The following is a 27,889-nucleotide window of genomic DNA, read 5'->3' as shown; positions in this document are numbered from 1 at the left end:
CCAATTCTGTTACACTGGTCCTTAAAGTTTGCAGGCAGGATAACCTTGGGCAATGATTCATCTCTTTGCTGGTGAACTTTCTGGTTATTTACATGTGTTTTGCAAATGTTAATTCTGACCCCAAATCAGTAGGATGACTTTTACAGTCCATAGACATAGCTACCAGATAAAGAGGTGAGAAAGGGACGACTTTTATGAATTGCCATAATACTATTGGTAAGGTTTACAGCCGCTAAAAGAACAATATTTGTGGTTTGTGTTTGGATTGATTTGCCTGTGCGTGTTTACGTACATGCGTATGTTCCCTCTCCTCCCGCTGAGCCCCCACGTTACTTTGATTGACAGCTGATACTCGCCTCTACACCAGCGCTCTAACCCGCCCCGCCGCTTCCAGAAATGGCAGCTTCTAGAGGGCTCTGATTGGCCGTCACTGGCGTAGCTCCGCGAGGTCAACGGACCCGAGGAGATTTGCGTTGCGGCTATTGGTTACTTCTGAAACCAGGTCCTTATCCCCACGTGGAGCGGCAGCTCTGATTGGTCAGGAGTCATCTTGTGGGCGGGGCTATAGTTTCGGTTAGTCTGGGAGCGTGAAACCGCGTGAGAAAGTTGCCATTGAGGTAAAGCGCTGCTTTGACATAGGAGCATTCGCACCACTGTGGGGATTTTCGCTATCAAAACTAACAATATATTTCCTTCTTTTTTCGTAAAATCCAAACGGACTCCATTTTCCACGGAAACCCGTTGAGGAAATACATATTCCAGTTGTTTTGACTGTTTAACCGCCAAGTAGCGACCGCGGCGAGTCAAGTGGGAACTCTTCACAGCAATTAACTTGTGTGGATATGTTTCTGATGCTCTCGCTGAGAACCGACAGTTTGCGGCTCTGTGGCTTTGTTATCCTTTTGATTTGATTGAGTTGGTGGGCTCTTTGTACCTGGAATAATCCGGCTAAACCTGAAGACAAACGCCGGAGTGCCTGAGGTGGATTCGAGGTTTCTCCTTTCTTTCTCACCTGGTTCGTACCCTTTTGTCTAATGAGACGTTTGCCGTGCATACACGGTTGATTTGCGGCCGCTGGAGCGCACCGAGAGGCAAGGACCAAGAGACGGCGAGGAAACGGTCTGTAAATTAATTCAGATCAGCAAGCAGGGGGTCGGGGTGGCGGTCGGTGTCTCTGAGAAATAAACGATTGTTGGCCATCATAAACAAGGCGGATGGATTTGTTTCCTTGATCCGGAGCTTTCTAAACATACCCCTGTTCTTTGATTCCTCCTTGGCGGGGTTTGAAGCGCTCCTTCCCCCGGAGAGAGAAGATGTTTCCCCAGGGGCGACACCCGGTAAGTTACTTCCCTCCAGCAATGCTTCACCTGGCAGTAAGCGACTGTTTACGCCTCCTCGTGCACCTCATCGTTAGATTTTCTTGTGCGAATACCATCCCATATTTGTTCAGAGGAACAGAGTGGATTGACGGCCAATATAACTTAAAAGTTGTGGGATATTTTAAATGTGCGCCTGCTAACAGGGGCGCCAGCAGAAAGGTTTGTAAGGGATCATCAAATGGAAGGCCCCTTGGAGTAACACTGAGGTTGGCTGATAAACTTCCAATTTTATCATCATGTTGTCTTTTTATATTTCAATTACAATAAAAGTGACAGTAATAAAAGGGCATCATTAAACAAGTCTGTTGAAGTCACTAAAAATTAAACATACTATCAAGCAGATTTACATACTAGATGCAATCAGTTGTATTTAAAGCATTAAAAATCATTCAACACTACAAAAATAGTTCAAGCACTTAAAGTAAATTCCCTCATTACATTATTTTGTGAGTTTAAGTGTGTTGTAATGGTAAAACATTATAATTCTGTAAGTTTCTGCTTAAATTCATTTTCAAGTAGCTTTGAACCTAATAACTACCTTGTATAAGCTAATTTGTGATATTGGATGGGTGGACGGTTAATTTTCCCAATGGGCCACGTGAGTGTCAATGATTCCAGTTGAGGATCACTGGATGAAAAATTGTTTCTATGAGTCAGTCATCATAACTGAATGTGGGGGGAAAAAACTGCAACACGTCAAGCTGAAAACAAGAGCTACACATATCGCATGGCAAACTGTATCAATGTGTGAAACCGTGCAGTCCCGTGGCTTGGATGCTGTATTTGTTAGGATATTTGATAGACATTGTTGGATAGACGTGATTGTCTACACATGATGTTTTTAGTGGCTGAGATGCTGAATCTCACAAAGAGTTCTGGGAACATTGTGGAGAAGGTATAGAGTTTGGAGTCAATGCAGTTATATTGAAATCATAGATTTTCCTAATTATCTGGAGTCTTACTGAAACATGATATTCTAAAGAATTAAGTTTAGAAAAAATTACTCACAAAAGAAAATCAAAGTTGTTGTATTTGTATGTTTATTCTCATAATCTTATTCAAGCAGACATCTCTATAACAGCAGTCTGTTCTCCACAATAAAAACCACTTGTGACTTTTTAAAATAAATACTTCACAGCAGGGCAATCAAGTTGTTCTTACTGTGCTTACTATATGACCTTTTAGTGCCCATGCCAGGTTGTGGGCATCTACTGCAGCGAGACTCTTAATAGGGTAAATGTCTTCTCAATGTATTGCTAAGAACACATTTGGCTTTAAAAAAAAAAAAAATATATATATTTTTCCCTTTTCTAAAACATAAGCAAGGCATCTGGATCTGCTTGCAAAAGTAACACACATTCATGCAGTGTTTTCTATTGACAGCACCTGTGTGGAACATCTAGCCAGATGTGGGCAGCGGACCATTAAATATCTGGATCTGTGTTAGAAAATGCTTGTTTTAGTACCTAAACACTTAGTCTGAGATGGTTAAAACACCATTTTTTTTCTTTTTTAGCTAAACAGGTGATCCTGTTATTGTTTAAGGATAGTAACAGGAGTGAGTGACAAACATTTAAAAAGGGAGACTAAAGAAAACTCCAAAGAAAACGTATGAATATATAAATGATATGTTGCAAGTTATCCGACCTGGTCCTTTCTTCTCTTAAATTCCTGAATATAAATATTGTTCCTATAAGATTCTTAAGGCATTGCCCTTTGAGCAGCGATAGGCTATAATGATGTTGTTGATGATTCTGTTTGTTGTTGTGTTAGACGCCGCATCAGGCTCCAGGTCAGCCCTTCAAGTTCACCATTCCAGAGTCACTGGACCGGATAAAGGAGGAGTTCCAGTTTCTCCAAGCACAATATCACAGGTATGTTTTCTACAATAGCTATAAAGATTATAATTATTATTATTAGCTGGATAATGCAGCTCAATTCAGGTTACTTATATTGTGCCAATTCACAACTACTGCTGCCTTCTGAAGGCATTTTACCATACAAGCAGGTTAATATCCATGCCAGTCTGACTTTATAGGCAGATTCAACTACATACAGAATGATCAGAGTTATAATCTAATGCAGGCAAATCCAATTGCTCACATAATGCCAGATTCAGCAAACCGCATTGAGTCACTGAATTTGTAGGAAGCCTTCATCCTGAGTATGCGTGTGGTGATGGTAGAAAGGAAAGACTAGTGTTGGTTGTAAAAAAAAAATGTTCAGCAGAACCAGACATGGTGTCAGCAGATATTTGCTGTGACCAAATGGGTATTTTGAGGACAGAAAGCTGGTAGAAAAACCCCAGAGACAATCCAGGTAATTGCAGCAATTTTTTCAAACGGTACATAAAAAGATTGTTCTAGGAGAAAGTGGAAAAGTGAAGAAGGGGATTAGTATGTTCCCACCGTCTAATCCTACAGCAACAAAGCAGCAGTGATAGCTCTGGAAACCTTAAGGCAATCTGACTACAAGCTTTATCCAAAATGAAGGTTTTACACCAAGCCTCTAAAGCAGACAATCACAGAGTTCAGCTGTCTTTACAGAGAAATCCCTCCACATTGTCCTTTACTTTTTAACTATGAATCTCACCCTACCCACAGTCATTTCCCTCTTACCACAAAGAAAACAGCAATTCTGGTTTCAGCCTAACCCATAAACCTGGATTAGGTTCACATACATGAACATGAAAGCACACACATTTGCAGCAGGCATCAGTGTTGGTTCTTAGACTGCGGTAGGTCTAAGCCTTAGTGATGGGTGAGAGCCAAAGGGTGGCGTGTGGGCTCAGTTTCATAAATCACCCCTGATTTTTTTCCTTGTGTGTGTGTGTGTGTAGTAGTAGTTGTGCACTATAGGCCAGGGCTGTTTGTGTGCATTTATCTTCCCTTATGGTGGTTGTGTGTGCACAGGCATTTGTTTGTGTTTTTGGTGTGGGTTGGCAGCGTACCACATTGTGTTTTTAACTTCACATCTTGATAAAGCAGAGTTGAGGCAAACCTCCCACATCCAACACTTTGATTTTCAACATTTGACAGCAGAAATACATGTTTGCTTTGGTGACTAAATGGAGGCTCAAGTAGAGATGGTTGCTTTTGACAAGATGTGTGAATGTACAACTCATGACTCACTCTTTTTTTTCCTACAGTCTTAAGCTGGAGTGTGAGAAGCTGGCCAGCGAAAAAACAGAGATGCAGAGACACTATGTCATGGTGAGATCCCAGCTTTCACTTTATTGGCCCTGCAATGTTCCACATGACGAACTGAAACAGGGCTGCATAAGTGTCCTTGGGGTAGATCATGTTGTTCCCTACCCAGATGTAAAAGTGAACTTTAATCTTTTCAAAGAAAGGGAAATGACTAATGTGGATACTTTATTACCTAAATGAAGAAGGCTTGTATAAAAACCACAGCAACCTGAAGTACCTCTTGTTTTAATTATGTGCAAATGTTTGTCTTATCCTTACTGAGGCATGCCTGTAAATTGTTAGTATATAACATCAGCTTAAAAATAATAAACATTGCAATGGTATACAAAAACACAACGGTAAAATCAACTCTTAAGAAAATGTACATACATCTCAGTATAACAGCAAAAGCCAACATTTTAAATATGACTTCATTGTTTACCTGTTTATTTTTTGTCCATTAGGACATGACTGCTGTAGATCCTTATTTGACACAGGTGTTTCCACATGTGTGTTCAGCTAACCAATCTCCTGCATTTATTACTGTTTGTTAGTTGAAAAGTTTAGACTTCTGACTCATTTATTTCTAAAAGTCATGATGAAAGGAATGCTTTTATCTCTGTACGTCTGACATTGCTTACCCATGCAGTCAATAATCTACAATAAACAGGTTTACAATTCTGCACTTCTGATTTTATACAGAAAACAAAATCCTCTTTATCTGTGTAAAATCATCATTCAAAGTCACACCTCGATGAGCATTGCCAGGAATGACACAGGCTTTGGGTGCTGATTTAGGGACTGAACAACCAGGCAGCTCATATTTAAAATGACTAGTGCTTAGTTTAGGTCACACAGCATAGAAGATTTCAAACAAACAGATGGAACTGCCTGAGAGATTCTCTAAAAGACAGCAGTCACCAAGTCCTTACAGACAAGGGTAAATTTCAGTACTCTTTTTGCCTAAACACTCTAAACTTTGTCCTTAAGGTTTTTGTTTACTTGTTACTCATATCCAAATAGAATATTTTGATGATGCATGGGAATGTTTAGCTTACTCATTTGAATGTTACTCAGCACAGCATTTCAAACAAGTTGTGTTAGGGGATGACTGCTGTCTCAGTTGAGCTCTAGCAGTTTTTCTAGTGTGCATACAGCCACCTTTCAGTCATTAAATCAAACTTTCTGGTTGAATTATGGGAAACAACGTAAATAAAAAACAGACTTGATATGTTTAAGTGATAAGATGCTGTAGTGCTGAACATTCATCTGTAAAGTTGGGTTTACGCTTTAATGTTTTATTGTGACAGTTGATGCTAACCCTCTGACTCTCTGTTCTCCTCAGTACTATGAGATGTCATACGGCCTCAACATTGAAATGCATAAGCAGGTATGGCTGCCTATCTGTCTGCTCACTATATCTTCTTGTGTCTCTTCCCTACGTTCTCTCTTCCACTTCCTCGTGGCGGGGTTTTGATGTATTTAGTGTGTGCGCCTATTGATGTGTCCTTGTGTGTGTCTGCGTGCAAATGTGTTTTTGTGTTAATGGTTCGTGTTTATGTGTGCTACACTGTATCTCTGCCCATGTGTGGATGTGTGTTTATTTGTGATCGATGGGGCTCTGTCTCCATTTCCCCAGTTAGGGCCGGCCGGCTGAGCCCGGAGGCAGAATGAATGGCTCTGTAGATTGATTGGTGCTGTCTAGGGGAGCGGCCTGCTTTATTACATTAGATGGGCAGGGCTGGGGAGGGCAGAGGAATCGATCAACGGGAGGCCAACCGAGGAGATACAGTGTAGCTTGCTCCTCTATTTTTTAAATTTATTTATTTATTTTGATGAGCTGGGAGCTTAAAGTCAATTCAAACCTCGAATGCAATGCAGTAAAGAATGTTTAATATACACACTGGTACTTGCTGGAGGGGACTTCTGTCTCTAAACTTTGTATAATGAATTCAAATGAGAATAATTTAATGTGGTTTAGAAAATGTATTTAATCATGAACGCAGACATGTTTACAGAAGAGTTCACACAAACATCCGCACATTTCCAACTTCTAAGAAATATGGTTGACGAGGGAACGCGCTCACCTTTTACACACGCAAACCAACATTTCCCACAGGAGTGTTGCAGAGCTGAGAGCGTTTGCCAGTAATTACCACAGCTATCGACCAGTCAGACCAGAGGAAATTGGAGGTGGATTGGCTTGGCTACTTCACTGAAAAAAGGGAATTTTTTCCGTATTTTTCACATTCTTTCTCTTTAATGTTTTTTTCCCCTCACATTCTCCATCTCCTCTGTTGCCTTTCTTTTTATACTCCAATTTTCTTCCTTTTTCTCATCACTTCCTTACTCTCCAATAACTGGTATGGGATCTCTTTCTTCTTTCACCCGGACCCCCACCATCCATCGCCTTTCTTCACCCTGTCTCTATTCACTCTGTTCCTCTTTCATTTTATATCCACGTAAAGCTGGCGTTCACTCTTTGTGAGGGAGATGCATCTTCTCCTATTGTTCAAACACGTAAACACAAACGCAGACACCCCCACATGCACACTAAAACTCCAGGGGAGGTCATTAGCTTGGGGCTGCAGTTGTCAGAGCAACAGGCTTCTGTGGGCGGGTGGTACGGGGATACAGACTAACAACCCACCTCCTGCTGGGGATGTACAGGGGGATGGGGGTTGTGTGGTAGTAATGCTCCAATTATACGTGTAATGGAAAGTCTGTTCTTTTTGAACTCGTTCTGTGTTCATGTGGGAATCAAAACTTTTCTCTATCCTCAACTTAGTTTAACCCCCCTGTCTCAATTAGAAGGCTGCCATGTATTGTTAAAATTAAGCTTTCCAAAAAACACATTGTTGTAAAAAAGTATTACAGATTACTTTTGATTGTTTTTGCTGTTTTGTCATACTTAAGAGTTTTCAAATCAAACAAATTTAATTTCCAACATGTCTTGAGTAAATCTAGTGTTGGAGCATTCAGTATTTTACATTAGATGTGGTTTTGCTGGTGGCATGCTTTAAATCATGGTCCTGCTACTTTTAAATCTTAGACATAGTTCTCATGTGACGTCACACTTGCACATACTCTGTAACTGACAACCATCTTGGTAGGCAGTTGCTATGGAATTGTTTTAACAACAATAACCAAGCTACAAACCTAGAACTAGCTCTCTCCTCATTCCTGTCTAACTTGTAAACAATAAGTTTGTTACAAATATTACTCGATTTCAATTTTTGAGTACTCTACCCATCTCCGTGTAATACTAAAATAAATATCAGATCACATTTACTGCAGTACTTGGTATTGAACTAGCAAAATTAGCTTAGCTAATGTAGTTTTTATCTGCATGCTAAGACGAACATGTAGCCTACTTGTATGTCACTACATGTGCTCACTCTGCCAGTCATCAGAATCTTGTTATTCACATGAAGAGTTTGTATGTCCTTTACAAAGCCATTGAAACACTGACTGTGTGCGTCCATGGAGTTCAGGCTGCGAAGCTCCTCCATGGCTCAGACGCGCGTATTCAATTCAATTCAAAAATCAAATCTTCAAAGAGCTGTTGTAGATGGTAGGATTAAAGACACTGTTGTTGTGTAGCAGTCTGATGAAGAGGATGTACAGGATTGTCTATATTCTTAATTTTTTGATGCCTTCTTTCCACCTTCTTTATCACCCTGTTTAGCCTTTTCCACTGGCTATGATTTTGCTTGCCCAAAAAAACTGAGCCCACAAACTGAGGGCAGAAGGTAGTTTTCATGATTGCCTGTCCTTCAGATCCAGCAAAGCATCCTCACACCGTCACACTACTACTAGGTTCAATTGTAGAAATGAGTGTCTACTTCTAAAATGTTATTTAACATTACAAGTGTTGCAACATGACTCAAACATTCAAGATGTTAGTTTTTGAGGTCTTTTAGTTTGCCTCATGTTGTCAGACAGGTTCTATTTAAGAAATCTATTGTTTTCTGGCAGAAATCTGATAATGTCAATTTCTTATTAAATGAGTTTATAATTTGAAAACTATTTTGTGTATTTTCTATACTGCTTTTGGCTCAAATGACATTTTTTGTTGATATGAAACTTTAAAGTGTGACAAGAAGCAAAAGAAACAAAATCTACAGGGTGACATATACTTAGTGATCAATATCAGTAGACTTGCTATGTTCATTTTTCGTTATTTTTAAAAGACAAAAGCCACAGATGTCTGTTGCAACTTTGATTAATCGTGATTTTGTTTAGTGGGTTAGATTAGCTGGGATAACCTGATAGTAGCTTTGCTCAAGCTATTCTACCTGCCTAATCACTTAACCTTTTCTACAAAGCTAATTATAGGCTTACGACAAGATTCTGTAAATGGATGAACACATGTAGTCTGCCTGAAATAGATCTGTATTTAAAGCTCGTTAAGCATTGTTGGCTGGCTTGACATTGAGTCTTTGTAGAATGAAGGTGAGGCCGTTTAAATGACTAAGGTGTGTTTTCGCCTTAGAAAGTCTTACAGTTTACTGTGAGAAAAGGGATACACAAAGTTACCAGTGATGAGTTTGGACATGAGTATCGGTTTAGACTAATTTTCATCTTTCTAGATGACAACATTTTCTGATTAAAACATTGCAGAAAGTTGACATTTTGGACATAAATGATGTAACGCGGATCGTTCTACAGATTATTCTTTTTAGTTGCAGGTGATTTACAGAGTTTCTTACTATAGTGTACCATTTGTTTCACAACACAGAACAGGCAAAAGACAGCTTTCTACCTGCAGCATAACACATACTCTGCAGTAGGCAGATAAGGTACAAAGTTGCATACTGTGTGTAACACAAATAGAATCACCTTTGATCTACTGTTGTTTCATCGCAGATAAACACACTATTGATTATATTTCAAATACATACGCTTACTGATCTCATGTCAAGAGCAGCTCCACACTGACTTCGGTTTGCGCTGTTTTGAAAATAAATGCTGTATTTGCTGCAGTATGTAACCCAATGATATGTCAGTTTACAGGATGAGTTAAATAGTAGCTTTCATCTTTAAAAAGAATTTGTCAAAATTAGAATGTGTCTACTCAAGTATTTGAGATAAATTTGATTACATCTGTATAAACTGTCCTAATCTCCATTATCCAGAATAAAAACAATGTAATGAAACAGCCGATTTCAGATCGTAAACCTCACACTGATGAATAAATTCTACTGTCACATTATAAAAGTCAGCTTGGTGAGGTCACAAGACTTGTGTGCTTTCAGAGTTTAAAGTTGGGATTAAGGAACCAAATGCGTGTGGCTAACGAGTCGCAGCAGTCACCTGAGCAATATGTAAAACATGTGGATGGGTTGTTACTGTTCTGTGGTGTATTAATGACATAATATTTGGGTGGAGTTGACTTCAACTCCACATTCTATGTGAAAACCATTCAGTTGATTGGAAGGAGCGAACAACATGTAGCTTTTTAATTGAAACAATGATCTTAAAAGGCTTCTGCTGCAGAATTCTCCTCAGTTCATTTTCTATTGCATAACTAAACTAGTTGCTAATTATTTAACTTTGGCATTAAAATGTAGAGGAAGACGTATTGTCTGCTATCTCCGACTTTACTGTCACGACAGCCTGACTTCATGGGTATTTGAACTTATATTTGTTGATGAATTTTCCGTTCATTGTCTGAGTTTTCAGACTTCTCTTTTAATTTAACCTTCGTTTCAAGTTGTACTGTAAACTCCAGCGTTAGATTATCCTCGTTGACATTGAGTGTTGTGTAACTGTGGTCATAGGGATGTTGAAGCTGAAACATTGTTATGTAGACCAAATAATGAGTTAACTCTGTTTGTTAGCTTAGTCTCAGTTTACTTTGACCTTATTTACATTTGTCTGGGTTGTATTATTATATATCTTGCCAGTTGTTATCTTTTCATACTTTTTGCATATAGTCATATAGGTTAAGGAGTTGCTTGTTTGGTTTGGGATTCATTGAGAATGCTCTGGTTCCTGCTTAAGCTCATTCTAGCACATAATTGGCTGAACTGTGGCAGGGTTTGTAGTTTGGTGAGTTGCCAAGTATGTGTGTGTTGGAGCTTTCCAATTAGAGCAAGTATATTTAAGCTTAAATGGAAATTGCTTCCTCATTTTCAAAGGAATCCACTCTTTAAACCAGTAAATACTTGTGGTTCAAGGGGTGACAAATATCTCAGCAACTTTTATTGAAATAATCCATGTCTTAATTACAATTCATGCTGACGTGTAGTGGTTAGTGTAAGTTTTTTGATGTCTCAGCAACATTTCCATGAAGTTTTGGATTTAAATTAATTTCAAAGTTTATTTTCAGGAGCTCAACTGATGAGATCACTTTTCCCACATGTTTGCTGTGAAATAAAAAAAATACAACAGTGATTGTAGCTTGAGGAAATGTGAATACGTTCAAAGCATATGAACAGTTGTGGGCGATATATTTCCATGCGCCATGTTCTTCAGCTTCTATTTATGTTGGGTGGGACGTTTTCTCTGTTGAGCCATTACAGCTGATATTTGATGGCTCCTCCGATTCTCTCCTCACGCTGGACGTTGTAGTATCTGTTTGATTGGATGATGTATAAAATGGGACACTTTATCTGATTTGGAGCTACTGAGGGGGGGTATCTGGTTTCAGCCAGTTGTAGCCACCTCCGGGGGGTTTCGGGGCAGGCGGATGTGTTGGCATGGATACAGGGGGAAGGAAAACTAAGTTAAGAGGTGATTTGATTATGTTGAAGTGCTGATGGGAAAGAAGGACAAGAACACAGAGGATAGAGACTGAGCTAAAAGACATGAAGAATAAATTTACAGTGAAACTTGACATCCCCAGTTGTAATTAGAAGAAAATGTTATTGTTCTGATCTGAACAATAAGAACTCGGAGCAATCAGAACCAATATCTGACATGAATTTGAGTGCAGATAAAAGTTGTGTTTGTGTTGCTTCATATTCAGATGAGGCTTTCTGTCTGTGCATGGATTTGTTCTTAAAATTCATGAGTCTGTATGTGTGTTTTGCACTTGTATTGGTTTATTGGTGTAACTGAACAGCTGTCATTTCTAAATGGATGCAATTATGTTATTAACAATCGAGTCTCTTTTTATCTCCATGTGCCTCCTCCGTCATCAGACTGAGATTGCCAAGAGACTAAACACCATCTGTGCGCAAGTCATTCCCTTCCTGTCACAGGAGGTAAGTATGTGTGTGACTTTCCACAACAGACTGTGTTTTGTTTGACGTTTATACACCTTTTTTTATTTTAGTTATACAAGCTGCCTCTCAGACATAAGCATTGTTCTGTCTGTCTGCGTGTGTTACAGCATCAGCAGCAGGTGGTTCAAGCTGTGGAGCGGGCCAAACAGGTGACCATGGCAGAGCTTAACGCAGTCATCGGGGTACGTGGACTGCCAGGTCTTCCACCTACAGTGTGTATTCCTCTAATTTCTCTTCACTTACACAAATCCCATGTTTTTATGTCCTTAAAAATGCATTTTATTTTGAAGATGTGGTAAAAGCATAAGCCTACGTATAAGAAAGATCCTTGGAGAGAAAAGGGGTCTTTTTTTGTTTCCTGTATGTGGTTTCAATAGTCTGTGTGGTTTGTGTTGTGTGTAGTGTGGTTGTAACAGGTTTATATACACACCTTTCAACTTCATTTGATTAAAAATTCCTTTAAATAGCCATTATACAAATGCAGTTCTGATTTAAATGTAACTGCACTCTTAGATTAGATGTATTATTTACCTGAAGTAAACCACTTGAAGTTAGAGCTGCACCAGTCAATCTACCAGAGATTGAAGAAGAGGCCAACCTAATAACACACAATTTGCTTATCACGTAACACATTGATAAATTTTGATGAAGTTTTTTTGTTTATCAAAAATGAAATAAGAAATTAGGCACAACTTTGTAGATGCAAAAAAATTAGTATTTCAGAAATTTCTTCATTTTCTGTTGGATTAAAAACTATTACCTACATTTAATTACTTGAAGAACATTGCTCATTTTTTGTTTTTGCCTTTAGACTTAAAAAATTGAGTTGATCAAAATTAGACTTTGCTGGCCAAACCTTTAAAGAAAATTCAAACGTTTGGTGTTGGCAGAAAAAGCCTGATGGATGAATCTTTGATGTCGATTTGTCACATAAATTTCCATTCTTTGTTTGTCAGCAGTTAACGCCTGTGTGTGTATTTCATAGGCTCTTTTATAACTACGGTAGCTATATATGCAGGTCACTGATGGTTCATTTGCTGGTAGGTGTTTACAGGAATGAAATGGGAAACTTGGATAGTATTCAAAAGAAAAATGAAAGATTTAAATATTAGTCAATATCACAAGCTGTATTATTAAGTGTCTTTGTTACAGAAATGCAGAAATCACAGCAGGGACGAACAGCAATGTTGTGTTTTTTTTTTTTTGTTTTGTTTTTTTTACTACAGTGCTTTCAAAATGTTTCTATCTTGTATGTCACTCTGATACCATTTCATTTATTCATATTGGGTTCCCAAAGGGCAGCCACACAAACTATTATAAGATGGTGGACACTTGGTGCTAATTTACAGCACGTTATCCAAACACAATCACATTATTTCAGGAGGAGTCATTCATTAAACCTCCGCCAATAATACATTTGACCTAATCAATGAACTTTCATTGTTCTTTATACCAACACCTGATTTAGATCTTAATGATCAGAGAGCTCATGGAGAACAGTGGCAGCGTTGCTGTAATAGAAAAGAAACAATTGTGAGGAAAGTATTGTTGTTGCAATATTCAACAATTTTCTAGCAATGTAGAGTTGTAGAGTGAGGGAGCTCTACAACTCCTGTAGAGTTGTTCAAAAACATAGTTTTTTTAATATGCTCTATACTGTACAAAGGAGCTGCAATTATATTTTCTGCCATTTTGATTGTTAGTCAATTTGAGTAGAAGAGACCTTCTGTATTATATTGCACAGTTGCTAAGTCATATACCATAAAACTTTATTACTTTTCTAAACTTCAATCTATGTGATCAGCAATTTGTAGAAGTATGGAAAAAGGTTTGGGTTGCACCCAGACTCTGTATCAGCAGATACACTCACTTAAATCACTGAATGACGCTGAAGGTACTCGCTAGACTCCAGTAGTGGAATATTTATTTATTTTTGGTAATAAATTAGATGTATTTAATTAAATGTATTTAATATTTTGTAGATGAAGAAGTATAAAGGACATTGATGAGATGATTGATGGAGAACGCTCAGCTCCAGAATGAAACAAAGTTTCTGCCCACTTGGAGAATGAGATGATCTTCAAGTAGGAATTTAAAAAAAATCGGAACCTTTGTAGCCACAGGGCTGGAGGGGGAGGATTAGAAGTCTGAGTTTAGGGAATTGTGGGAAAAAAGGGGGGTGTATGTAGCTTTTGTTTTTGCAAAGAGTGGGCAGGGGGGATCAGAGGGTTTGATCCCACTGGGTTTGGTTAAATGTGGGGAGGGCTTGTTAGCTGGCGTGGACTGATGGGGGGCTTCTGTTTTTTGTGTGATGGGGTGAGAGGTGGATTTGGCAGTTGCTTTTTGAGTCTTAATTGCAGGATTTTAGTGTTTGTAAAGGAGGTGAAGGCGGGGGGGTCACAACGTTGTCCTTACACCCCCCCCACCACCACCACCACCCCACCACCCCTTCTCGTCTCCCACGCCGGTCTGTCATTCACCCTGTTTGTGAGTTAAATGAGTGTAATGAAGCATGCTGCCCCTGCCTCCACTCACACACACACCTCAAATATATTTGTACACACCCACTCACACTAACATCCCATGACAAACTGGGCTCCCCTTGCCTGCACCAATATTTCCCCTCCATTTACTCCCATCAGGGTGCTTCTTGTGTATCTGTGTGTGAATGTTTGCGAATCTTCTTGTGTGTGTGAAGTGTAGCAGAGCATACATTTCTGTTATGCTCAGAAAACAACAGGCAGCAGTAGGATGGTTGAGTGAAGGTGTTTGTGCCTGCCTTGTTTATTTAGTGTTATACGTGTCTGCATGATCATGTGTGACATGTTTTTCTCCGTTTTTTGTTTTTTTGTTTGTTTTTTGTTTTGTTTTTTTGGAGGGGAGGGGGGGTGAATGCAAGCCAGCTCTGGAAATTGAGCGTCAGGCAAGCCATGTGGCCAAGAAAACGTTTAGTAGTTTTACTTTCACTCATTATGGGTTGGTGGCGGACAGCGAAGGACGGATGGAGAGGAAGAGAGAAGGTGGAAGCTCAGAGGGTGGGGTGGGTTAGTCAATTAGGTGAGATAAAAGTCGGTTTGACCTTCAGCACTCCTCCCACCCCTGCTGAGTCGCCTCCTGTGCCCCCTCGTCTCTCCTCCCCTCCTAGCGGCGAATCAGTGAGCTCGGATTCCCGCGGCTGCTGTCTGAGGAGGCAATAATGATGTTTGGGAACACAAAGACATTTCACGCTCAGACGAGCGCCTGATTTGGTGTGAAAGAGAGCAGGGCTGCCAGCCAAACTTGCCCTCCCTTTCTGTTTTTGACCCTCTTGTCTCCTTCTCTTCTCTCCTGTCCTCCCCTCTCCTCTCAGCCGCCTCGCTCCCTCACCAGATCTGACAGTGCAAGCAGCAGCTGGGACTCTCCTTCCTTTCCTCCTTCGTCATTCCTCCTTTTCCTCCCGGCCTCACTCCCCCTCCTTTCCTCATCCACATCCTTAGGCTTTGGGCTGTGATCCCAGCTGTCAGTATTGTTCAGTGTTTGACCTCAGAAAGAGGAGTGAGGGGGTGTTTGTGTGTGTGTGATGGTGTGTGTGTGAGGCACTATATAGGGGGTGATGATGTGTTCACCCTCTTGAAGAAAGCAGCAGCTTGTTGAGCTGATGTAAACCCCAGACACCAAGGATCCCATTCCATCTGTTGAAGACTTTAATTGGGCCACAGTGTTGATTGATAAGGTTACAAAGTACTATTGATTTTTTTTTTTTTTTTTGCATGTGTACACATTAGAGGTCTATGTTTTATTTATTGAGGCGTTTGAGTTGTAGGTGTCAATGGTTTTCACATTTTTGGCAGCTGATGAGTTGTAGTTCAGGCAACAACTAGAGAGCTTTTTTTGCTCATTTAATTGTCAGCATTATGTCATTGGTGTGGTTTAGATTTTAGCGTTTCAAACACAATTATTTTTTTGCTCGTTCATGAGTTTGCGTTAGTAGTCTCTTCCTAAATTGGATTTGGCCTTTCAATGCCAAATGCAGAAATATGACAATCAAGGCTAACTGGAATTTTTTTGCCTAAATATTAGGATTTTATTTGTCCATGTACGTCCCTGTAAAATTTAAACTTCTTCAGCAATATATCAGTCTAAAGTTTGTTTAATTACTAATCTTTTTACTGCTAAAAAGATTAGCAACAGGCCTACTGCTGGATGTTTAAAATCTGTTGTAATATGTAAATTCATAGTTTTCTTCTCTCTTTAAAAAGTTCATCTTTTTGGAACTTGCTGCAAGAAACCTTCAAATTGAATGAATTCATTTCGTTTAGCATTTTTAGATCTAAACTAAAAGTTCTGGAGGCCGATCCTATGACATATACCTGTTTATATATATATATATATATATCCATCCATCCATCCATCCATTTTCTGTTCACCCTTGTCCCTAATGGGGTCGGGAGGGTTGCTGGTGCCTATCTCCAGCTACGTTCCGGGCGAGAGGCGGGGTACACCCCGGACAGGTCGCCAGTCTGTCGCAGGGCAACACAGAGACATACAGGACAAACAACCATGCACACACACACTCACACCTAGGGAGAATTTAGAGAAACCAATTGACCTGACAGTCATGTTTTTGGACTATGGGAGGAAGCCGGAGTACCCGGAGAGAACCCACGCATGCACAGGGAGAACATGCAAACTCCATGCAGAAAGACCCCGGCCGGGAATCGAACCCAGGACCTTCTTGCTGCAAGGCAACAGTGCTACCAACTGCGCCACTGTGCAGCCCTATATATATATATATATATATATATATATATATATATATATATAATTTGACATCTTTTAACTGTTTTTGTGTTGTATTTGTTACTGCCAACTGGCCAGGACTCCACTGAAAAAGGGGTTTTTAATCTCAGTGGATTTTTATCCTGGTAAAATTAAGTTTAAATAAAAAATAAGCTGCAATTGGTATCTGGAAAAGTATGGATTACTTATTTAACTGCAGAATTCCCCCACCTTCGAACCCTAATCTCCAGCTTTGTCTTGCAGCTGAGCAGTGCCCTGTCTCATCTCCCAGCTAATCATCTGTTCCTTTTCTCTCTTGTGCTTGGCTTTACCTTCAGCAGCAACATCTATCCCATAACCATGGCGGCGCTCCGGTTCCCCTCACCCCTCATCCCGCCGGCCTGCATCCTTCTCAGCTAGGTGGTTCAGCAAGTCTCCTGGCGCTGTCAGGAGCACTTGGTGCTATTCCTCCCCATCTGGCAGGAAAGGAAGGAAGTGAGAAGAAGCCTCACCTTGGTGGGCCGGATTCTCACGCTGGAGGACCTGATCACCTCAGGGGTAAGAAGACTTTTCTACCACCGAAAAGCCAGATGATATGAGATCAGTTGAGAAATTGGTTATGTTTCCACTAAAAATGTTTGAATCAGCTAATCACGACCAACAAGGTTTATTAAAATTAAAATTTAAATTGCTATCTAGAAAGATGCACTCAATGTATTCTCTTTTGTTTTCCGCTTCGGTGAACACCCGACCCCGTGACCTCAACCACGTGCTTGCTTTTTCCAATGGCAACAGAGCGAGAACCTGGCACAGTAAGTTCTTCTGGTTTCTGCTCCAGCGCTTTCTGTTCCAGCACCATGCTTTCTGCTTTTCTTTGTCTTTAAGGGAGAGTTTGGTTTGGGGGAATTGGAGATGTTGTATGAGAAAGATTAGCGTTTCTCAGCTGGGTTGATTCAGTAAACGTCACTTTACGTCAGCCAGAAACAAGTTTAAACAGTCAGCTCTAAGTAAATAGATTTTACACTACATGGGGAAGTTTGTCTTGGAGGTGCTTTCAAGTGGGATGATACATTCTGATTACATCACTTCACAAAATGCAGTATAAATGTATAATTTTCAAGATATTGACAAGCTTATCTATGAATTGAGGACAAGACTGGGATTAAGTTTTGAAGTAAAGTATTTTACAAAACTTTCAATAAGTATGGCAAAAAATGTACAAAAAATGTGTGTATTTTCAAGTTTTTATTTATCTGTCCATCTTTCTGTTCATCTGTCCATCTATCCTTTATCAGTCTGTCCAGTATTAAGTTTTTTTTGTTTTTGTTTTTTTTTTTTACCTCTGTTTCACCTTACAGATTCCACTATGAATAAATGTACCTTGTTTGTTTCACACTGAAGTGACTTTCATCCTGCACTAGTCTGTTTTTATTTTTGTTTTTGAATGTGTTTGGGGATCTGCTTTGGAAGAGGTTTGGCCTGCTTGTTTAGTTTTTCCCCAGAACTGCTGTGAACTGTTAGATTTCCTTTTCTACTCCAAATGAGCTTTTTAGCACGCTCACACACACAAAAGTATGCGCACGCACATACAACACACACACTTTTCTCTCCTAGTCTGCATTGTTGTGCCTATTTAACACCTCAGTGAGCAGATTACCCCCTTCCCTTCCCCTCCTCTTGCATCCCCTGATCCTGCGCTTAAAGACCCTCATTGTGTTTAATATCAGCACCGCTGAGAGGGGAGGGCTTGGGAAAGGGTGGGATTGAGGGAGCAGCAGTCATATGACACTAAGCTTGTGTGTGAGTGAGAGACACCATGCTAAAAGCAAACGGGGGGAAAAGACCATGGTGGAGTGGGAATCGCTTGCGTTTTGCGGGTCAGTGCATCTGGGCTCGGCTCACTAAAACCTTTCAATAAAAGGGAGGAGGAGAAGAGGGAGGGGCAGCTGGAGGAGGAGGACTTTGGCAGTATGCAACCCCCTCTCACTCTCTTCCTCATCAACCTTTCTTTTCCTCCACACCCTCCCATCTTTTCTTTTCTAGTCTCATCTCCCCCTTTTCCCATTTTTTTTTCGCCACCCCCTCCCCTCCCGATCCTCCTTCATTTACCCTTTCCCCCTCAAAGTGCTGCTCGCTCCCTCGCTGGATGCGTGCATGCGCTTGTGTTTGTTGGATGCACATTTCATTGACAGACTGAGACTATAATGGACTCAACATGAACCTTTAATCCATTAACAATAGGATCCGTTGGTCAGGAGGCCAGGGGGGGAGACTGCTCTGTCTTTGTGTGTGTGTTTGGTCTTGGGACTCTAGAATATTATGCAACTAACACACACTGACAGCCTGTTACACTCTTGATTCTACACACGGGCTTTCACAGTCAATTACACAGTGCGCGCACGCACACACACACACACACACACACACACACACACACGCACATGCTGCAGCCAGTGCAGCTTGTCAGAGCCAGGAGAAGGAGTACTGATAGATTTCGAGAGCCACTTAATGTAATCATCAGCTTCAGAAGCATGTGTTTGTATTTGGCTCTGACTGGCTTTGGTCAAGTGAAAAAAGAGGTTGCTGTTAAAGTGTTAGCGCTGCTTAATTCATGATTTTGCCAAACGTTAATCTATTCCTGAGCAAGAGTCAGTTTTTCTAACCTGCTCTACACACAGCTGGGAAGCACTTGTAATTAGCGACTGCGTTTAGCAGGTTCATCCAGAATGCACACACAGCAAAGCAAAACCTAAACTGTTCAGTTTATGTTTGTCTTCCACTTTCTTCTATCTTTCTCTCCAATCTCTTTTTCTATTATTTTCTGCTCTTCCTGTCCTCTACCTACAGAGCAACTCTTTGCTTCCAGAAAGTTTGAGAAACTCAGATAAGCGCCGCAACGGTCCTGACTTTCCTAATGACACCAAGAAACGCAAAGTGGAGGATAAGGATTCCAGCCATTATGTGAGAAGTTCTTCTGATTTTCTGTCTCTTTTTGTCTAAAGTAAGGCCTTGATGATTGATTATATGATGAACTCCATTAGGATAGCGATGGAGAGAAAAGTGATGACAACTTGGTCGTGGATGTGTCCAATGAGGTCAGTGTGTTTTTATTTTTTTGTTGGGTAAAACTATTTATACTCCTTGACTTTTTTCACATTTTGTCATATTACAACTTGAAACCTTACTGTATTTTATAGAGATTTTATGTGATGGAGCAATACAAGGTTGCCCATTTTCCAATGAAGCTTTACCAAATTTCCTGATTCCAGTGCAAGAATAGCATACACACAGCATGGTGGAGCCACCTCCGTGTTTTACCATGCAGATTGTGTATTCACGTTAATGTGTGCTGTGAGATTTCTGTCACACATAGTGTTCTAATTTTGCTCCCCTTTGACCAAAGCATCTTCCACATGTTTGCTGCTTCATCGACACGACTTGTAACAAAGTTCAAACTGGGCGTCTTCTTGCTTTCATTCAATAATGACTTTCATCTTGCCACTCTTTTATTAAGTGGTGAGGTGTCTTTTTCAAAATAAAATCCATTTGTTCCGAGGAGAAATTACTTAGTCAAATTACACACTTTGTAATGCTTGTGGTATCTTGGAGGGTTACGTTATTCACAAGATTAATCTTGACTCTTTGCTCGGTTTTCTGATAAACAGGAAAATCTCTACATCACTGCTGTGGAGAAGCTTTATTCTCATGTACTTCACTGTTTGTTTTTCCATCAGGATGCAGCTTCTCCTCGCGGCACACCGCTTCCGTCCCCCAGAGAAAATGGCTTGGATAAGGCACGTCTTCTCAAAAAAGATCCTTGTAGTCCAGCCTCGACCGCTTCATCGGCCAGCTCCTCTTCTCTCAAGTCCAAAGAGATGGCAATGGTACAGTTGTCTATCTGCGTTGCAGAAAAACACAGTAAATAACTGAATATATTGTCTTTATATTCTTTGATTTGTTTCCTTTTGGCAGCGAGACAAGGCTGGGACCCCTGGTTTAAAGTCTAGCACTCCAACACCCAGAGGCGACTCTACACCTGGTCCGAGCTCCACTCCTGGGGTCAGACCAAGCCTATCAAAGCCACCATCGATGGAGATACCCCATCCACCAAGTAGGTCATGCACAAACATATGTTTTAATCAAAGTTGAGTCAATTCAAATGTCCTTATTCTGAGTGAAGAGAATGAAAACATGCAAGACTTTACCCTTCTCAAATGGATAAAAGGAATTTCTTTAATTTCTCTAAAACATCCTGTTGAATTTAATAGAAGAGCTCAGTCATTTATTTTTATGGCACACATGTACTCTCTAAATGCCCCGGTAATGTTACTTCTTTTAGCTAAATTTGTTTCTGGAAGTTTACGTTTTTTTCTCCTGATTTCTCTTTGCATCCTGGACAAAAACTGAGTTTTCATCAAGGATTTTATTAAACAAGAGGGCAGACCTCACTCTCTTTGTTGCATTTCTCCAGCTGCAGGTCTGCGGACTCCTCTGGCGGTACCAGGCCCATACCCTGGTGCCTTTGGGATGCTCCCCCACACAGCAGGAATGAATGGAGAGTTAGCGGGTGCAGCTAGTGCTGCTGCTTATGCTGCAGGCCTGCACAACATGTCACCTCAGATGAGTGTGGCTGCTGCAGCCGCCGTAGCGGCGTACGGTCGTTCACCGATGGTGAGTAGAAAATTAAGCAATTTATGGAACATGCTAACAAAATAATTTTTTTTTCTTCATCAATATTAAAAATAAGAAGACAAACCATACCAAATTAAACTTACAACTTAAGTATAACTTAAAAATTTGAATTAAAACTGTATTTTTTTAAATTCATTTGTATAGTTTTAATCTCCAAATGTGGGACTGGAAAAATTTAGAAACTTACCTTGAAAATGCCTAAAAAGGTGCACGAGTGGAATTAGAATGAAATATTCTCAAATCAAAGAAAAACACAATATTAGTTAATTTTATATCTCCCCAGTGTGGGTATTAGTAGGGTGTAGATTAATAGGGACTTGAGTACTAATACTTCATTGGGTTCTGTAGTGGTTGCTTATTTTCTTCTTTGATTTTCTGTAAAATCTCAACTGGGCCTAAAGCTGCAGTTGGGTCTAAGCTCCTTTTTAATTTACTATCTTAATATTTGTTATGAGTTGCAACTTTGAGGCAGTATTCTTGATGTTTTGGTACCCAGAAGGTTTATGACTCCAACATCTGTGTAGCTCAGTTGATGTTGGTTTGCCTAGTGTAGGTTTTGACAGTAGATCAAACATTTGCACTTTCAGATATAAAGATCAAATTCACTTGTCACGCCTTAATCAAACATGGATGCCATCAATTTCTGTATTTAGGGAGTTCATTTTGTTGTTTTACTTTCTGTGTTGTATTTGTAGTTTTACTTGAACAAATTTACTTTGAAGTTGAGCGTTATTCCAACAAGTAGAGGAAGAAATACTATTGGCTTCTCTGACTGCCTGAGCGTTTTATTTTCCAAGCTGTGTGAAAGGTTGACAAATGCTGAGCATCATTCCACTGGTCTTTGTGAACAATCAGCTCATCACTTCTGGGTGTATTTGCTCAGTGTTCATTACACAGTTTAAATAGGTTTAGGAGACACAGCTGTGTCTGGGCAACACTTGACTCAGAGTTGTGTACTTAGCAGCTACATGAGTTTGTGTGTGTTGGATCAATGTGGGGAGGAAAGCAGTAAAATCATGTTTGTCTTGTGATCATGAGGGTTTGTGATCTCTGTAGGTTAATATTGAGAATCTGCTTGTGTGTGTAATGTCTTTTTGGTGTCTACCCATGGGACATATATGTGAACTGTCCTTCTAAAATGTGTCTCGTCTTTTCAAGGTTGGGTTTGATCCTCACCCTCACATGCGAGTTCCTGGAATGCCCCCGAGTCTTACAGGGATTCCTGGCGGAAAGCCGTAAGTATGATTTTGCTGCCTCGGATGCAGCAAAGTAGGGGGGGAGTATAATTCCTAAGAAGCCATGTTTTGTCATTGTATAGTATATTCCTTTCATGTTGTCTGCTATGTTTTGCTCTCATAATTTTCTGCAATTAATTTTCTCTCCTCCTTTGTGCATTCAGTGCATACTCCTTTCACGTTGCAGCAGACGGACAGATGCAGCCAGTTCCTTTTCCCCCAGATGCTTTGGTGGGACCTGGAATCCCTCGTCACGCCCGCCAGATCAACACGCTGAACCACGGAGAGGTGGTGTGCGCCGTCACCATCAGTAACCCCACCCGCCATGTTTACACAGGGGGAAAGGGATGCGTCAAGGTCTGGGACATCAGTCACCCTGGAAATAAAAGCCCCGTCTCACAACTCGATTGCTTGGTGAGTAAAGTTTGAAGTTGTCTTGATTTTTTTTTTCTTTTTGTTTGTTTGTTTGTTTTTTATAGGATGGTTGGAAGAAAGCGACACATTGTGTCATTTGGGTGAAAAAGCAATTGTGGGGTTCCTCAGGAATCCATTATTGGGCCACTTTAATTCAACATTTATCTTTAATTATAGAGTACTACAATGTGACTCACTAAATGTATGCTTACAAAACAACCTTATTCCTGTGTGTCACCACAGCCCACAAGAATCAGTGAGTCCAAATATCAATGGATTGATGGGACAGAAAGATTCCCTTCTGCTAACCACAGTCAGAAAAATGGGTCATTCTAGACAAATTCTTAAATCACTGCACTGGCTTCCTGTTTGACATGAAAGACTTTAAAGTTTTCTTGTTGGTCTGAAAGGAATTTAAGAAAAAACATTTCTAAGTTACTTCTCAGTAATTTACCACGTACCCCCCCTCAGGTTTTCAGAGAACAAGTAGAGGCGTTTAAGTACTACGCTCATCAGCTCTGGAATAAAACCCCTGAAAAATTGGGATGTTTTTCAGGGACATCCCAGTTGTTATTAGTCCTAACATTTTTAGGACTAATAATGTTTGTTTTACTGCAGCTTGGGTCCTAAGAGTCTCACTCATAAACTACTCTCCCAATTATTGAGAAATTAAAGCTTGAGATTGAAGACAGACAGCATGACTCTTCCAGAGCAAAGCGGCAGCTTTTCCTTAGCTATTCATTTGCTATAAAATTGCATTTAAATTTTTTTTTATTTCTGTGTGTGATTTTAAGTCTTCAACATGTATTTCCTTTTATCCTACATCATCAGAACCGAGACAACTACATCCGCTCCTGCCGTCTCCTCCCTGACGGTCGAACACTCATCGTGGGCGGTGAGGCGAGCACGCTGTCCATCTGGGATTTGGCCACGCCCACTCCCAGGATTAAAGCAGAGCTGACATCATCAGCACCTGCATGTTACGCTCTGGCCATCAGCCCTGACTCCAAAGTGTGCTTCTCCTGCTGCAGTGACGGCAACATTGCAGTCTGGGATTTACACAACCAGACACTTGTTAGGTAAGAGACGAGATGCTTTGATTCCGCAACTAGAACTGATGATGTGGCAAGTTTTCTGTCATAACTTTAAACACCTCCGAAATCAGCGATTCTTTTTGAATTCCCTCTGGAGTGATGTTGCGTCTTGGTTCTTTGTTTAACCATGACCTTGTATGTGTACTCTGCAGGCAGTTTCAGGGTCACACAGATGGAGCCAGCTGCATCGACATCTCCAACGATGGCACCAAGCTGTGGACAGGAGGTCTGGATAATACTGTTCGCTCCTGGGATCTCAGGGAGGGACGGCAACTGCAGCAACATGACTTTACTTCTCAGGTGACTCAGATCAGAAAATCAACTATAATACAATTTCTAAAATTAATAAAAGTTGCTTAGCATATAACATATCAAGTAATGGTTAATAAAGTCCAAGTGAAACAACGCTACATTTTCCCACCTAGTTATAAACTCAAAGCTGATGCCGTTTCTGCCTTTTCTGTCCAGATCTTCTCTCTTGGCTACTGTCCGACGGGAGAATGGCTCGCTGTTGGAATGGAGAGTAGCAACGTGGAGGTCCTTCATGTCACCAAGCCTGACAAATACCAGCTTCACCTACATGAGAGCTGCGTTCTGTCCCTGCAGTTTGCTTACTGTGGTAGGAAACTCTGTCACACATTCAGGAATGTTTATTTATCTTCGGTTGTTGACAATGTGATTGTTTTTGTGTTTCACACAGGAAAATGGTTTGTGAGTACAGGGAAGGACAACCTGCTGAATGCATGGAGAACACCCTATGGAGCCAGTATTTTCCAGGTTGGTTGAAGGAGTTAAAACATTATCTGATTAAATATGTAAAACTGTAACCTTCAATTTAGCATCCAACTTTGACATCCCGTTACTCTTTCTCTACTTTGAACATGACTCCATTTCAATATTTCCATGTCAGGGTACTAAAATATCAGCATATTGTCCACGTTTTACCAGCTGCTTCAGTGTGCTTTGACTTTATGTGTCAGAATGCTGATCCTTCTGAATATTTGTCAGTTTATGGGCATTTCCACATTGAGGTCCAGAACTGTGACTTTTATGTGAATCATAACTACTGCAGATGTAACACATTTCCCATCTCTTATGATTAGAGTGGAAAACCTTTTTGTTTCCTTCCCAACATTCAAACTCTGTCATTAGTTCAGTTTTAGTGATCTATGGAGGAGCATCACCATCCACAAAAGTTCAAAATGCAAAAATAAATCAGTGAAAAAAGTCCAACACTGCATTCATCCAAGTAAATTTTATTATAATATGTATAAAATGTTCTAACATTGTTACTTTCTCTGCCTCCACTGATGCTGAAAGTGGAAGTCCACTTTTCATTTAATGTTTTCAACAAGGCCAGCAGATTCATTGCTGTATTACTGAATATAAGCCATTTAAAGCATTGTAATATACAATATGAGAAACGGGTTTATATGTCATTTACTAACAAAAATATAGATTACAAAGTGCATTGAACATGTAACCACAACATACCCATTAGTTCAGACTACATACCAAAAATGCAACCTTCCTACTCCAGTTGTTTGCCATCAGTGTTGCAGTTTTATAAAGGATGTTGTGATAATTGCTCTATTACATTGGAGAGGGAGCACCAGACACGATTCATAAAGTCTTTTGGTTTCACTAGAAGCTTTTGTTTCTTACTTCTTCCTTTTCCCTGCTTGTTTTTTTTTCTCAGTCTAAAGAATCCTCCTCGGTGCTAAGCTGCGACATATCTGTGGACGACAAGTACATCGTTACCGGATCAGGAGACAAGAAGGCCACTGTTTACGAAGTCATCTACTGAAAATATAACAAAACCCACAAACATTTACAGAATTCTGATAATGTTCACCTCCACTCATGAAAAAGGGGCGTGCACATTTTTCTTTTCCATCTACTGAAAAGACACAGATATTTGATCTGCAGATATTTATTGTGCCTGTGAACATGCCTCCGTAACCACTGGGAACCTTTGTGGAGCGGTATGTTGCTGGTTGAGGACGAGGAACCGTATAGTTGTTGGCAGTTTCTGCTTTCTGAGATGGACCAGCTGCTGGTTGGTGACCAATGGGGGAACTCTGTCAGACCGGACCCCAGTCTGCTGATGAACACTAAACTCACTGTAACAACCAGAGGGAGATGCGGAAAAGAGAAATGAGCAGGACAGGCGAAAGAAAACCAACAGATGGACGTTTTACAGTGTGTACAATATAAGCTGTTCTGTGTTTTACTTCAGAGATCAGTCTGTTGAACTTCCAGCATTGACATTGATGACTTTTGACCCCGGCTGGCGTTCCTGACACACCTACCATCTAAGATGTCTTAACAGTAACTCATGTTTTTTACTAACTGTACTGTAGCAGTAGCGGTCCACCCATGCACTGTACTTTTTATCGATAAAATGACTCAAATGGGATGTTTTGATTTATTTAACACAACGATACCACAAACGAGCCGCAATGACATAATTCACACAAGTTTCAGACATGGAAAAATGTAAAAGGTGTCCATTGTCTGAAGAATTTTAAGTGTTACAAAGGGACCTAATGGGGTTTATAAATGGGGGGATATTTCTTCTCTAATCCTGTTTTGAAAGAACAATTGGTGAAAATCTGGAGTAAGAGTTTAAGGAATTTGATTTAATCCTCAAATTCCATTAATGCCCTTTTCATAATTTGCCCTTTTAGCATCTAATTTCTACCTTACATTTTCTCTCTTAACTCACTGTTTTCTCCAGGGTATTTACTAAAGTTTAAAGCTGTTTCAGTGAAAAGGTGTTGAGCAGTCTTACTGTGATTTACCTTTTATTTCCCAGAACTTACTCTATTTGAGCTTAAGAGTCCACAGACTTGTTCCGTTAAACGTTCATTCCCATCAAGCCTCTGCAAAACACTCAATGTCTTATTGTTTGAATAGTTTACGCTTTGTAAGCTGGAACCAACTATGATTATTCTGTCAGCTGGGTTAATCTTCCTGAGTTAGCTGGTATTTTTGGTTTTAAGAAAAGACCATAAATAGTAAACAAATGATGCAATGTCTGTCAGATAGTGTCACTTGTTCTAACATGTTGAGATAAAATACTACCATGGTGGGTGGGGGGGGTCTCTCTTTGCGAAGCATATATTAACAGTAGAAGATTAAATTATTGAAGTCATACTTCAGGTTAAGGAGGAATTTGTCATTTTTACAAAACTCATACCTTGTCTCTTTTTTTTGGTCTGTAAAAATGTATATATATTTTTTTTCTTTCCTACCAGACATGCTGTAGAAATGACAAATTGTTTTTGTACATGTTTTACATTTAATCAGGAATAATTCTAAATGGTTTTGAAGTAGCCAAATGATCGATTCGTCTCAATAAATGTGAGTTTTTTTAATTATGTATATTTACTTTCTTTTTCTTTTTTTCTTTTTTTTACCCCTCCAGGGGGTCTTTTGCGGGCTCCAGCGTAGGTTACACGAAAGTAAGCTGACAGAAAAGGGGGAAGGAGAGGGGGAAGACGTGTGGCAAACATCGTCGGGTCCGGGAATCGAACCCGCGACGGCCGCGTCGAGGACTCAAGGCCTCCAAACATGGGTCACGCCATTCCCTACGCCACCACGGCACGCCCATATATTGACTGTTTTACTTTCCGATTTGGTCAAACACACAGGGGCCGCTATAGACACACATTTTGATCTAATCGAGGCATCCAGCATTGCAAAGGGAATAACTTTTAGAACTGAACATCCATATAAAACATTTTAGACTCCTGTATTTTCAAATGATGATCATAAAAGTTATATTACTTCGCAGCTATCATCGTTGTCCCCCTCTGCATCTTGCTTAATTTAAAGCAAGCTGAGCAAAAGCTGCAAGAGGATTAAGTGATCAGAGAAAAAAACATCTTATCA

At 40.1% G+C, this 27,889-nt stretch overlaps 1 protein-coding gene across 4 annotated transcripts; it reads left to right on the top strand.

Moving 5' to 3' along the window:
• Nucleotides 1-564: 564 nt before the first annotated feature.
• LOC114154857 (transducin-like enhancer protein 1) lies at nt 565-27,372 on the top strand. Of its 4 annotated transcripts, none has more exons than XM_028034300.1 (20): nt 565-1,337; nt 3,153-3,253; nt 4,528-4,591; nt 5,913-5,957; nt 11,716-11,778; nt 11,907-11,981; nt 16,899-17,115; nt 17,353-17,369; nt 19,405-19,518; nt 19,599-19,652; nt 20,292-20,441; nt 20,530-20,668; nt 21,029-21,228; nt 22,408-22,484; nt 22,649-22,898; nt 23,730-23,977; nt 24,145-24,292; nt 24,461-24,611; nt 24,693-24,769; nt 25,692-27,372. In XM_028034300.1, the coding sequence occupies exons 1-20, from the start codon at nt 1,314-1,316 to the stop codon at nt 25,797-25,799; spliced, it is 2,322 nt and encodes a 773-aa protein (XP_027890101.1). In that variant the 5' UTR covers nt 565-1,313; the 3' UTR covers nt 25,800-27,372. The 4 variants fall into 4 exon arrangements, with proteins under 4 accessions (XP_027890101.1, XP_027890100.1, XP_027890099.1 ...); XM_028034299.1 differs by having other exon boundaries at nt 16,896-17,115; XM_028034298.1 differs by having other exon boundaries at nt 566-1,337; nt 11,907-12,011.
• The last annotated feature ends 517 nt before the right edge of the window (nt 27,373-27,889 follow it).

Source organism: Xiphophorus couchianus, chromosome 12, assembly GCF_001444195.1.
Source record: "Xiphophorus couchianus chromosome 12, X_couchianus-1.0, whole genome shotgun sequence".
NCBI classification, from domain to species: domain Eukaryota; kingdom Metazoa; phylum Chordata; class Actinopteri; order Cyprinodontiformes; family Poeciliidae; genus Xiphophorus; species Xiphophorus couchianus.
Note: the sequence above shows the minus strand (reverse complement) of the source record. Positions and strands in the feature narration are given on the sequence as shown.